Raw genomic sequence first — 12,759 nt, forward strand, 5'->3', positions numbered from 1 at the left:
TTGACAACCAATTCTTCATCCAGACACATGGAACAGCCATGGGGACCAAATTTGCACCCCAATATGCCAACATTTTCATGCACAGGTTTGAATAAGACTTCATCTCTGCACAGGACCTTCAACCAACATTATACACCAGATATATTGACAACATTTTCTTCCTCTGGACCCACGGCGAGGAGTCACTGAAACAACGACATAGTGATATCAACGAGTTTCACCCCCTCATCAAACTCACCATGGACTACTCTTTAGTATCTGTCTCATTCTTGGACACATCTCCATCAAGGGTGGGCACCTCAGTACCTCACTCTACTGCAAACCCACAGAGAACCTCACGATGTTGTACTTCTCCAGGTTCCACCCAAAGGATGTTAAAATAGCCATCTCCTATGGACAAGCCCTACGTGTACACAGGGTCTGTTCAGATGAGGAGGAATGTGACTGGCACATGGAAGTACTGAAGGACGCCCTCATAAGTACGAGGTACAATGCTCAACTCATGAACTGCCAGTTCCGACATGCCACAGCGAGAAACTGTAATGACCACCTCAGGAGACAGACACGAGCTGCAACCAACAGGGTACCCTTCATTGTCCAGTACTTCCCAGAAACTGAAAAACTGCACCATGTTCTTCGCAGCCTGCAACACATTATCAATGAGGATGAGCACTTCGCCAAGACCTTCTCCACGCCTCCACATCTTGCCTTTAAACAACCACCAAACCTCAACAGATCATAATTTGTAGCAAACTGCCTGGCTTTCAGGACAACACCATACAACTGTGTCATGGCAGATGCTGCAAAACATGTCAGAGTGTTGACACGGATACCACCATTCCACGTGGGGACTCCACCCACCATGCACGCGGCAGGTACTCGTGTGACTCGGCCAACGTTGTCTCCATCATACTGTTGCAGGTAAGGATGCCCTAAGGCATGATACATTGGCGAGACGGAGCAGGGGCCACAGCAACACATGAATGGACACTGTACAACAATCACCAGGCAGGAGTGTTCCCTCCCAGTCAGAGAACACTTCAGCGGTCTAGGGCATTCAATCTCGGACCTTCAGGTGACCATTCTCCAAGCGCGCATGCACACACACATAAGTTTGTGGGGTGAATTTGTACTTGCAGAATTATATTTTATTTTGCTCAAAAACTGCATGAATATATGTAAGATACTTTAGAAATAGAATCTGTCTAAACATTGGGGCACAGACAGCCTCACACAGGGCATCTCACACCTTCAATGCATTATCTGGGTCGACATATCACCTGTTGTTAAAGTTCACTTGGGAATGTAACTTTCAAAGAAAAAGTTCTGGGATTTACATATGAAAGAACTGAAACCAACATGGTCATTCTAAAAGATGAGAGGCTTAACAAACAATCCAGGCCTTTTTCAATATATAGTTTCAGTTGCATTACACTATAAACTTTTGCTAGAAAGTCTTACGATCTTATACTCCACAAACACCTGATAAAGGAGCAACGGACTGAAAGCTAGCGCTTCCAAATAAACCTGTTGGACTATAACCTGGTGTTGTGTGATTTTAACCTTGTACACTCCAGTCCAACACCAGCACCTCCAATTCAGAAAAAATGTGAGTTGCAATCAAACAATAAATAAAAGTTGGGTTAGAAAAAAGGCACTAATGATAATTGCAGAGCTATTACCTGTTCCTTCTCCAAAAATAATTAAGAAGAATGAGTATGTCTGAAAATGTTCAATCAGTATACAGATTGAAAGGTTATAAAGATCCTAACTGAACATTGAGCTTCACTGGGCACGCATAGAATGCTGCAGATGGGCTGGGGAATTAAAGTGATAAGTGGCCAGAGCTCAAAACCATGCTAATGGTCTGAATGAAGGTGCTCATCAAATATCTTCCTTTCTTGCAGGAAATATAGTTGGTAAGTTTAATAGGCCTGTCATGGACATTATTTTTTATCCTATTTTCAGGATGTGTACAAAAATTCCCATTCTGCTATGTCAACATACAAGAAGGCAGAGGTAAATCATGGTGGAACCTCCGGAAGACTTGCTACAGAATAGTAGAACACAATTGGTTTGAAACATTCATTATTTTCATGATTCTTCTCAGCAGCGGTGCCCTGGTGAGTATGATGTTATATCAGACAATTTAAATTCTTTTTTCACAGTTAGTATACAGTTAGGATTGTAGCAGCTTATATTTACGGTTGTGAAGAAAGTTATGTGTGTTTAAAAAAAACTGTTATATTGCTCCTTTCTAACAGAAATAGCCATTGAAATTGGTAATTGCAAAACTGAAATAGTCTATGATTACGTCTGTGCGCAATATTCATAACTACACATACTTCCTCAGCTAAAACATACCATGACCAATGGGGAGAATTGGGAATAAAAGCAGAAAATGCTGGATACATTCAGTATGCTTGCTGAATCTATAGGGAGAGAAACTCTTAGTGGATTAAATTTTCGTGGTCCACTGGTATCAGTCTGAAAAGCAACCCTCTGCCATCATCCTCTGTCTTCTACCTTTGAGCAAGTTCTCTATTCAAATAGTTAGTTCTCCCTGTATGCCATGTGAGAGAACTTTGCCAACCAGTCTACTATGAGGAACCGTGTCGAATGCCTTACTGAAGTTCATATGGATCACATCCACCACTGCCTTCATCAATCCTTTTTTTTATTTCTTCTAAAAACTCAATCAAGCTCATTGAACAAGATTTTAAAGAATTATTAAAGTTTTTAAACAATTGTCCTCTGGGGAAGGTAGGAAAAGGGAGAAATATCAAAAATGTCCATAAATAAGATTAAGTGCAGAGTAATTAATTGACCAAAGGGATGATGGTACAATGGGAAACAAAAAGGATCATTAAGAGGTACTAGATTAAAAAATATTGGAAGCGGGGACATCTCAAGAGGAAAGGCAGATCTCTTCCGAGCATGTCTTCACTAAGAAATTACAATTAAAGTATTCTCACCTTGACAGTTAGATAAACCAAATCCTGAAGAAGGGCTAATGCCCGAAACGTCGATTCTCCTGTTCCCTAGATGCTGCCTGACCTGCTGCGCTTTTCCAGCAACACATTTCCATCTCTGATCTCCAGCATCTGCAGACCTCACTTTCTCCTCAAAGATAAACCAAATCATTCAACCCATCAAATCTGATTTAAATTAAAACTGATAACTTGCTGCACAGTAGAACTAATGTCTTATTTTTAGAGTTCCAATGTCAAAAAGAGAAGACAAAAAATAAATAATGATGAGCTACTTAGCTTAACATCTGTCATTGGGAAAATGTTAGATTCTGTTATAAAGGATATAACAGCAGAGTATCTTGGAATAAAAGTAATGTTGCCATTGTCCTACTAACTAGACCATAGGGCTTCTCTTTCATGAGAGAGAGAGAGAGAGAGAGAAAGAAAGAGAAAAAACTGGTGGTGACTTAACTGAAGTCGCAAAGGAGAGGCAATTGTGGTAACCTCAGTCAGATTAGATTAGATTACTTACAGTGTGGAAACAGGCCCTTCGGCCCAACAACATGAGAGAGAGAGAGAGAGAGAAAGAAAGAGAAAAAACTGGTGGTGACTTAACTGAAGTCGCAAAGGAGAGGCCATTGTGGTAACCTCAATCAGATTAGATTAGATTACTTACAGTGTGGAAACAGGCCCTTCGGCCCAACAAGTCCACACCGACCCGCTGAAGCGTATACCACCCAGACCCATACTCCTACATTTACCCCTTCACCTAACACTACGAGCAATTTAGCATGGCCAATTCACCTAACCTGCACATTTTTGGATTGTGGGAGGAAACCGGAGCACCCGGAGGAAACCCACACAGACACAGGGAGAACGTGCAAACTCCACACAGAGAGTCGAGTGACGCGGGAGTTGAACCCGGGTCTCTGGCACTATGAGGCAGCAGTGCTAACCACTGTGCCACCGTGCCGCCTACAGTCAGTGCAGAAATTGAACCCAAACTGTTAGCATTTTTTTTGTATTGCAACAAGCCATCCAGCCACCTTTGTGTGGAATGGCTTCATGGATGAGAGATTGTGCCTGAAAGATTTATGAGAATTCTTTGAGGAGGTAGCAAGCAGAGTAGATAAAGCAGCAACACAGAATGTAATATATTTGCATTTTCAATAGGCATTAAGATAAAATACCACACATTAGGCTACTTAATAAGATAAGAACCCACAGTGTTGAAAGGAGTACATTAGGATGGATAGATGATTGACTGATAAATACAAGGCTCAGAGTTAGAATAAGGGGAAGCATTTTCAGCATGCTGAGGTGCTGGCTCATTAGCATATAAGTCAGGAAAGAGTTGACCTGGGAGTCCTCAATATTGACTCTGGACCCCTGAAGTTTCACTGCTACCAGGTTAAAAATTGGCAAGGCAACATTCTGCTGATTACCATGTAACATCCCAGAGGGTGACGTCACTGATGGTGTCGGGGAAACACTCCCCGTTACCTCCCAGAGGGTGACGTCACTGATGGTGTCGGGGAAACACTCCCCGTTACCTCCCAGAGGGTGACGTCACTGATGGTGTCGGGGAAACACTCCCCGTTACCTCCCAGAGGGTGACGTCACTGATGGTGTCGGGGAAACACTCCCCGTTACCTCCCAGAGGGTGACGTCACTGATGGTGTCGGGGAAACACTCCCCGTTACCTCCCAGAGGGTGACGTCACTGATGGTGTCGGGGAAACACTCCCCGTTACCTCCCAGAGGGTGACGTCACTGATGGTGTCGGGGAAACACTCCCCGTTACCTCCCAGAGGGTGACGTCACTGATGGTGTCGGGGAAACACTCCCCGTTACCTCCCAGAGGGTGACGTCACTGATGGTGTCGGGGAAACCTCTCCCCATGACTTCACAGAGGGTGACGTCACTGATGGTGTCGGGGAAACAGCCCCCGCCCCGTGACTTCACATTGAGTGACGTCTCTGATGGTGTCGGGGAAACCTCCCCCCGTGACTTGCTTGAAGGTAGGAGACAGAGGATGGTGGTAGAGAGTTGCCTTTCAGACTTGAGGCCTGGGACCAGTGATGTGACATAAGGATTGGTGCTGGGTCTACTCCTTTTCATCATCTATATAAACCTTTTGGATGCAAATGGAGGAGGTAGAGTTAGTGGGAAAATTGGAGGGGTAGTGAACAAGGAAGAAGGTTACATCAGAGAGCAATGGGATCTTATCAGATGGGCTCATGCACCTAGGAGTGGCAGATGCAGTTTAATTTCAGTAAATGTGAGGTGCTGCATTTTGGAAAAGCAAATCTTAGCAAGACTTATACACTTAATGGTAAGGTCAGAGGGAGTGTTGCTGAACAAAGAGACCTTGGAGTGCAGGTTCATAGCTCCTTGAAAGTAGAGTCGCAGGGAGATAGGACAGTGAAGGCGGTGTTTGGTATGATTAGATCAGATTAGATTCCCTAAAGTGTGGAAACAGGCCCTTCGGCCCAACAAGTCCACACCGACCCTCCGAAGAGCAACCCACCCAGGCCCATCCCCCTACATTTACCCCTGCACCTAACACTACGGGCAATGGCCAATTCACCTAACCTGCACATCTTTGGACTGTGGGAAGAAACCGGAGCACCTGGAGGAAACCCACACAGACACGGGGAGAACGTGCAAACTCCACACAGAGAGTCGCCTGACGCGGGAGTTGAACCCGGGTCTCTGGCGCTATGAGGCAGCAGTGATAACCACTGTGCCACTGTGACGCCTACAGTCAGTGCAGAAATTGAACCCAAACTGTTAGCATTTTTTTTGTATTGCAACAAGCCATCCAGCCACCTTTGTGTGGAATGGCTTCATGGATGAGAGATTGTGCCTGAAAGATTTATGAGAATTCTTTAAGGAGGTAGCAAGCAGAGTAGATAAAGCAGCAACACAGAGTGTAATATATTTGCATTTTCAATAGGCATTATGATAAAATACCACACATTAGGCTACTTAATAAGATAAGAACCCACAGTGTTGAAAGGAGTACATTAGGATGGATAGATGATTGACTGATAAATACAAGGCTCAGAGTTAGAATAAGGGGAAGCATTTTCAGCATGCTGAGGTGCTGGCTCATTAGCATATAAGTCAGGAAAGAGTTGACCTGGGAGTCCTCAATATTGACTCTGGACCCCTGAAGTTTCACTGCTACCAGGTTAAAAATTGGCAAGGCAACATTCTGCTGATTACCATGTAACATCCTCCCTCAATGAATGAATCAGTACTTTTCTATGTTGAATAATACTTGGAGGAAGCACTGAGGGTGGCGAGGGTGCAAAATATGATCTGAACAGAGGATTTCAATACCCACCACAATGAGTGGCTTGTCAGCAGTACTACTGATCAAACTGATTGAGTCCTAAAAGACATTGCTGCTAGAATGGTTCTGCAGCAGGTAGTGAGGGAAACAACAAGAGAGAAAAACATACTTGACCTCATCCTTCCCAATTCGCTGGCTGCAGATACGTTTGTCCGTAACAATATCGGTAAGAGTGACCACCACGCAATCCTATGGAGATGAAATCCAGTCTTGATGTTGTGTGGTAGTATCACTGTGTTAAATAGACAAACTTCGAACAGATCTAGCAATTCAAGACTGGACATCAATGAGGCACTGTGTGCGATCAACAGCAGCAGAATTGTATTCCAGCCCAATGTGCAACCTCATGGCCTGGCATATCGTCTATTCAACTGTTAACATCAAGCCAGGGGATTAACTGTGGTTCAATGGAGAGTGCAGGAGGGCATGTCAAGTGCAACATCAGGCATACCTCAAAATGAGCTGTCTACCTGGTGAAGCCACCAAACAACACTACTTGCATGCTTAACAGAATAGGATAGACAGAGTTAAGCATTCCCACAACCAATGGCTCAGATCTAACCTCTGCAGTCCTGCCACATCCAGTCGTGAAAGGTGATAGACAGTTAACTCACTGGAGGAGGAGGCTCTACAAATATTCCCATTCTCAATGATGGAAGAGATCAACACATAAGTGCAAAAGGTAATACTGAAGTATTCACAGCAGTCTTCAGCCAGATGTGCTGATCAGATGATCCATCTCGGCCTCCTCCAGTGGTCTCTAGCACCCTAGATACCAATCTTCAGTCAATTTGATATATTTATGATAACAAGAAACAGTTGAAGGCATTGGATACTTCAAAGCCTAATGGTCCTGACAACATTCTGGTATTAGTATTGAAGGTTTGTGCTTCAGAACTTGTCACTCCCTAGCCAAGCTATTCCAGTACAGTTACACAAAAAGCAGGTCAAATCCAACCCGGCCAATTATTGCCCCATCAGTCTACTAACGATCATTAGTAAGGTGATGAAAATTGTCATCAACAGTGCTGTCAAATCACATTTGCTCAGTAATAACCGGCTGTCTGACACCCAGTTTGAGTTCTACCAGGGCCTCTCAGCTCCTGAGCTCTTTACAGCATTGATTCAAGCATGGAAACATGTTGCTGAATTCCAGAGGCGAGGTGAGAGTAATAGCCCTTGATGTCATGGCCACATTCGACTTAGTGTGGCATTAAGGAGCCCTGGCAAGACTGGAATCAATGGGTATCAGGGACAAACATTCTGCTGGTTGGAATCATGCCTAGCAAATAGGAACATGGCTGTTGTTGTTGAAGGTCAGTCATCTCAGCTCCAGGACATCTCTGCAGGAGTTCCTCAGGATAGTATTTTAGGCCAAACCATTTTCAGCTGCTTCTTCAATGATCTTACCACCAGTGTAAGGCTGAAGTGGGATGATTGCATAATGTTCCACAGCATTCATGGAAACAGTACATATTGTAACAAGATCTGCACAATATCCAGGCTTGGGCTAATAAGTAGCAAGTAACATGTGCGCCACAGAAATGTCAGGCTATGGCTATCTCCATTAGAATTAAAATTAACTTTATTGTCACATGTACTCACAAGAGTACGGTGAAAAGTTACAAGTCACCACTTATGATGCCATCTTCAGTACCAAGGTACCTCGGTACAGGATCTTAAGTACAAATTCCTACGGGGAAAGAAATATAAAATAAAGAAATAGGAAGTCCAGCAACAAATTAGAAAAAATGGAGAGAGTTTGGCGTAACGGCCCTTTCGACCCAGACCACTCTAGGCTTCAACTTGAGGCCAGGAGTGCTGAGAGTCTGAGTCCATACTGAGGCCAGGAGTCTGCACTGGATTTCACCCCAGACATCGTGATGCTGCCCGAGGATGGGAAGTAAAAAGAAAAAAGAAATCAGGAAAAGAGATAAGAAATAAAAGAAAAAAAGAACAAGCTTCGACTCAGGAGTGCAACTCCACTGCCATCTTAAAAGTAATACGAAACAATCTAACTACCACCCCTTGACATTCAGTGTTGTTACTAACACTCAGCCCCCCACTGTCATCCTGGCGGTTACCATTGACTAGAATCTCAACTGGACTCGCTGTATACATATAGCGACTACAAGTGCAGGTCAGAAGCTGGGAATACTGTGATGAGTAACTCACCTTCTGTCTCCACAAAGCTTGTCTGCCATCCACAAGGCACAAGTCAGGAGTGTGATGGAATACTCCCCACTTGCCTGATTGGATGCAGCTCCAACAACACTCCAGAAGCTTGACACCATACAGGACAAAGCAACCCACTTGATTGGCACTTCATCCACAAGCATCTCCACACCAATGCTCAGTCACAGCAGTGTGTACTATTTACAAGATGCACTGCAGAAATTCACCAAAGATCCTTAGACAGAACCTCCAAACCCACAACCACTTCCGTCTAGAAGGACAAGGGCAGCAGATATATGGGAACACTACCAGCACCTGCAAACTCCCCTCCAACCCTGACTTAGAAATATATCGCTGCTCCTTCACCGTCACTGGATCAGAATCCTGGAATTCCCTCCCTATAAGAGCATTGTGGGTCCATCTACAGCATATAGATTGCAGTAGTTCAATAAGATAGCTCACTACCACTTTCTCAAGGGCAACTAGGGTTAGGCATTAGATGTTGGCCAGCCAACAACATACATATCGTACACGTGAATAAGAATAAAAATTAAATCAGAAAGATCACAAAACTGTGGAACAGTTATTTGGATGTCCTCATCCAAATATTACAAATAGCTAGCATCCGTTAATGAGTTAATAGGAAAGGCAAATGAAAAGGTTGGTTTATATTGCAAAAGGAATAAAGTATAAAAGTAGGGAGGTTTTGCTAAATCTGTACAAGGCACCTATCAGGCCGTAGCTGGAATACTGTGAGCAGTTTTCGGCCATTTATCTCAGAAAAGATATACTGGCAGTGGAGGCAATCCAGTGAAGGTTTACTTGGCTGCTACCAGGTATGGAGGGACTGTCATATGATGAGTAGGTGAATAAGTTGGGCCTGTACTCTTTCAAATTTAGAAGAATGTGAGGCAACCTTATTGAAACATGGAGGAAGACTTTGCAGAGTAGATGCAGGAAGGTTGTTTCCCTTTCTGGGAGAATCTATGACCAGAGGGCATAATGTCAGCATAAGAGATTGTACACTTAACAGAGAGATGAGGAGGAATTTCTTCCTTTAGGAGGTGGTGAATCTATGGAAATCCTTACTGCAGAGAACTGTTGAAGCTGGGTCAGGGCTATATATATTCAAGGCTGAGTTAGACAAAGATCTGATCAGAAAGGAAATTTGGGTTATGGGGGAATTAGGAAAGTGGAGTTGAGGATTATTAGATCAGCTATCATTTCATTGAACAGCAGAGCAAACTTGGTGAGTGGAATGGTAGCCTTCTGCTCCGACATCTTATGGTCAACCATACTAGTCAACAGCAAAGTAAAACAGCAGCAACTGTGTCAAGCACTATGGTCTGAACTAACTCGGCCTGTTAGACTGAGAAAGCTTGTGGTGTTAGTTGGAAACAGAAATAAAAAGAGGTCAAAAATCTCATGAGCGAACTCAAATTATCTTTTTTTAAAGTACTAGTATTTTTACTTAATATCTCACTTTTAGGCATTTGAAGATATTTACATTGAACAAAAGCACAACGTCAAGTCAATGCTGGAATATGCTGATAAAATCTTCACCTACATCTTTATTCTGGAAATGCTGCTGAAGTGGGTGGCCTATGGTTTTGTGAAGTATTTCACAAATGCTTGGTGTTGGCTGGATTTCCTCATTGTTGATGTACGTATTCTGAGTTTTTTTTCTGTTGATATCCTATTTTGAGGTAACAAACCCAGAGATTTGGTGCATTATGTCTGCTACCATATAACTCAGGATTGCTGCATTAAGTGAAAGTTTCTCAGGGATATGGTCATGACTACTGTTCTTAGATTCAATAGATTTTTTGAAATAGAATAGTATTGTTATGTGATAGTGTAGTAGGAAGTTTCTTTCCATGTTCCAGTATCGCTCAGATTGTTCGATGTTGGCATTGGTCCCAAAGCAGATAAGGGTTCATTATTCAACAATGTCACTGACTTTAATAAGTGAAACATCACCTACAAAATAAATTTTGTATTAATCCAGAATAGTACTCAATTTACTCATTTAAGATAATCTTTTGGACTTCATACATTACCTGTAAACCGTTTATACAAATTCAAAGTCACTAACTTGTTTTAACTTTATTTTGAATTTTAAGCGTGTGTGTGATATAACCAGTGTATTTTTTTTTGCTTTCTTTTGGCTCCAAATCATATTTTGCATTCTTGGCTGAGAATCCAAACATCCATAAATGCGACAAAACATCCAAGCCCCTTAAAACATTATTACATTGTCAATGCTGGCTCTCTCAGCCCTTTTGCCAATTGCAAGCTGTATTTTTACACAAGGTTGAAAGATTTCAAGTGCTTGCAGTTTGTGGTATGGATAGGTTTTAGTGACTGATACTTCTATTGCCCTGTAATAAAATGGCTTTTTTAACACAGGTGAAAAATTATGAATAGATAACTAGTTCTTTTTTCTAAATAAAAGCTTGTTTTGTACACCCCACTGTCACTGTAGAGTTTATTGGTTCTATATAGGTCAGTACAAATAGCCATATTTTGTTGTGTGGTGTGAATATATGGAATTGATCAATGAGGACTCGAAGATATTTTACTATCCGCTACATTATACTTAGATGCAGTTCCACAGGACAAAGTCAGGTATTTTAAACAGCACTTGGCAGCCGCTGTAGCTGCCTCTGGTTTCTTCCTGGGGTTGGCTGGCTTTGATCCATCCCCTTTGTGGGTTTTTTCATAACAATATGTTTATGCAAAATCAGCATTTTTTTCTGACTCCTGCTAATTGGTCCCCACTACAAATTCTGCTCCCTAGCCACTGACATCATCTTTCTCCGTGGCAATTTCTTGAGGTTAAACTGAATTTGCTTGTTGCTTAATCTTGAAATAAAATTCTGACCACCTCCTTTCACCTGACTCTGCCTCTACCTCTGCCTCAGCACAACTGCTGCTGAAACCTCATTCATGCCTTTGGCACCACCTGGCTTGACAATTCTAATAGATGCCTGGCTAGCCACCCACTTTCCTCCTTTCATAAACTTAGTCATCCAAAGCTTTGCTGCCTGTGTGCTTACTTGAACCAAATTAATGTATTGTCACTGTACTAACTTAATAGCAGTGTATCTTAGTTAAGCACAATTTCAATTTTAAAATTCTTAGCCTTGTTTTTCAGTCTCTTCACTGCATTTTACCTCTATAATTTTCTTCCCTCCAAGGTACCTGCGCTCATCTGATTGTGGTCTTTTGAGCATCTCTGATTTTAATTGCTGTACTATTGTGCCCATTCTTTCATTTGTCTAGGTAACTGAGTACAGGTTGTTCTTCCAAGAACAAGGATTGTCCATGCAGCTGATTGAGATTATTCAGTTTATATTCTTCTTAAGTAATTTATGATAAATGCTACATCAGATGGTTTTATAAACTGCATTAACCATTTCAATTGTGTTTTTTGTATAGGTGTCTTTGGTGAGCCTTATAGCTAATACCCTGGGCTACTCAGAACTAGGTGCTATTAAGTCCCTTAGGACACTGAGAGCTTTGAGACCTCTTAGGGCCTTGTCACGTTTTGAAGGCATGAGGGTAAGATGAACAGTGCCACAAATTTGCATGTGTCTCATATGCATTTAGATCCAAATGAAATAGGGACCCTTCTTCCGCAGCTACACTGGCACCACCCCCCACCTTTTCTTCCGCTACATCGATGACTGTATCGTCGCTGCCTCGTGCTCCCACGAGGAGGTTGAACAGTTCATCCACTTTACCAACACCTTCCACCCCGACCTCAAATTCACCTGGACCGTCTCAGACTCCTCCCTCCCCTTCCTAGACCTTTCCATTTCTATCCCGGGCGACCGAATCAACACGGACATTTACTATAAACCGCCCGACTCCCACAGCTACCTAGACTACACCTCCTCCCACCCTGCCCCCTGTAAAAACGCCATCCCATATTCCCAATTCCTTCGTCTCCGCCGCATCTGCTCCCAGGAGGACCAGTTCCAAAACCGTACAACCCAGATGGCCTCCTTCTTCAAGGACCGCAATTTCCCCCCAGACATAGTCGACGATGCCCTCCACCGCATCTCTTCCACTTCCCGCTCCTCCGCCCTTGAGCCCCGCCCCTCCAACCGCCACCAGGACAAAACCCCACTGTTCCTACCTTCCACCCCACCAACCTCCAAATACATCGTATCATCCGTTGTCATTTCCGCCACCTCCAAACGGACCCCACCACCAGGGATATATTTCCCTCCCCTCCCCTATCAGC

General features: G+C 43.1%; 1 protein-coding gene across 6 annotated transcripts in view; it reads left to right on the top strand.

The window, feature by feature from the left end:
* Positions 1-12,759, top strand: part of scn1laa (sodium channel, voltage-gated, type I-like, alpha) — a 196,914-nt gene that overhangs the window by 122,350 nt on the left and 61,805 nt on the right. For all 6 annotated transcript variants that reach the window (XM_043693899.1, XM_043693898.1, XM_043693903.1 and 3 more), the window contains 3 exons: positions 1,969-2,123; positions 9,997-10,170; positions 11,949-12,071. In XM_043693899.1, coding sequence (XP_043549834.1) covers positions 1,969-2,123; positions 9,997-10,170; positions 11,949-12,071 — 452 coding nt within the window. The remainder of the gene's footprint in view (positions 1-1,968; positions 2,124-9,996; positions 10,171-11,948; positions 12,072-12,759) is intronic.

Source organism: Chiloscyllium plagiosum, chromosome 7 (genome assembly GCF_004010195.1).
Source record: "Chiloscyllium plagiosum isolate BGI_BamShark_2017 chromosome 7, ASM401019v2, whole genome shotgun sequence".
In the NCBI taxonomy this organism is placed as follows: Eukaryota; Metazoa; Chordata; class Chondrichthyes; order Orectolobiformes; family Hemiscylliidae; genus Chiloscyllium; species Chiloscyllium plagiosum.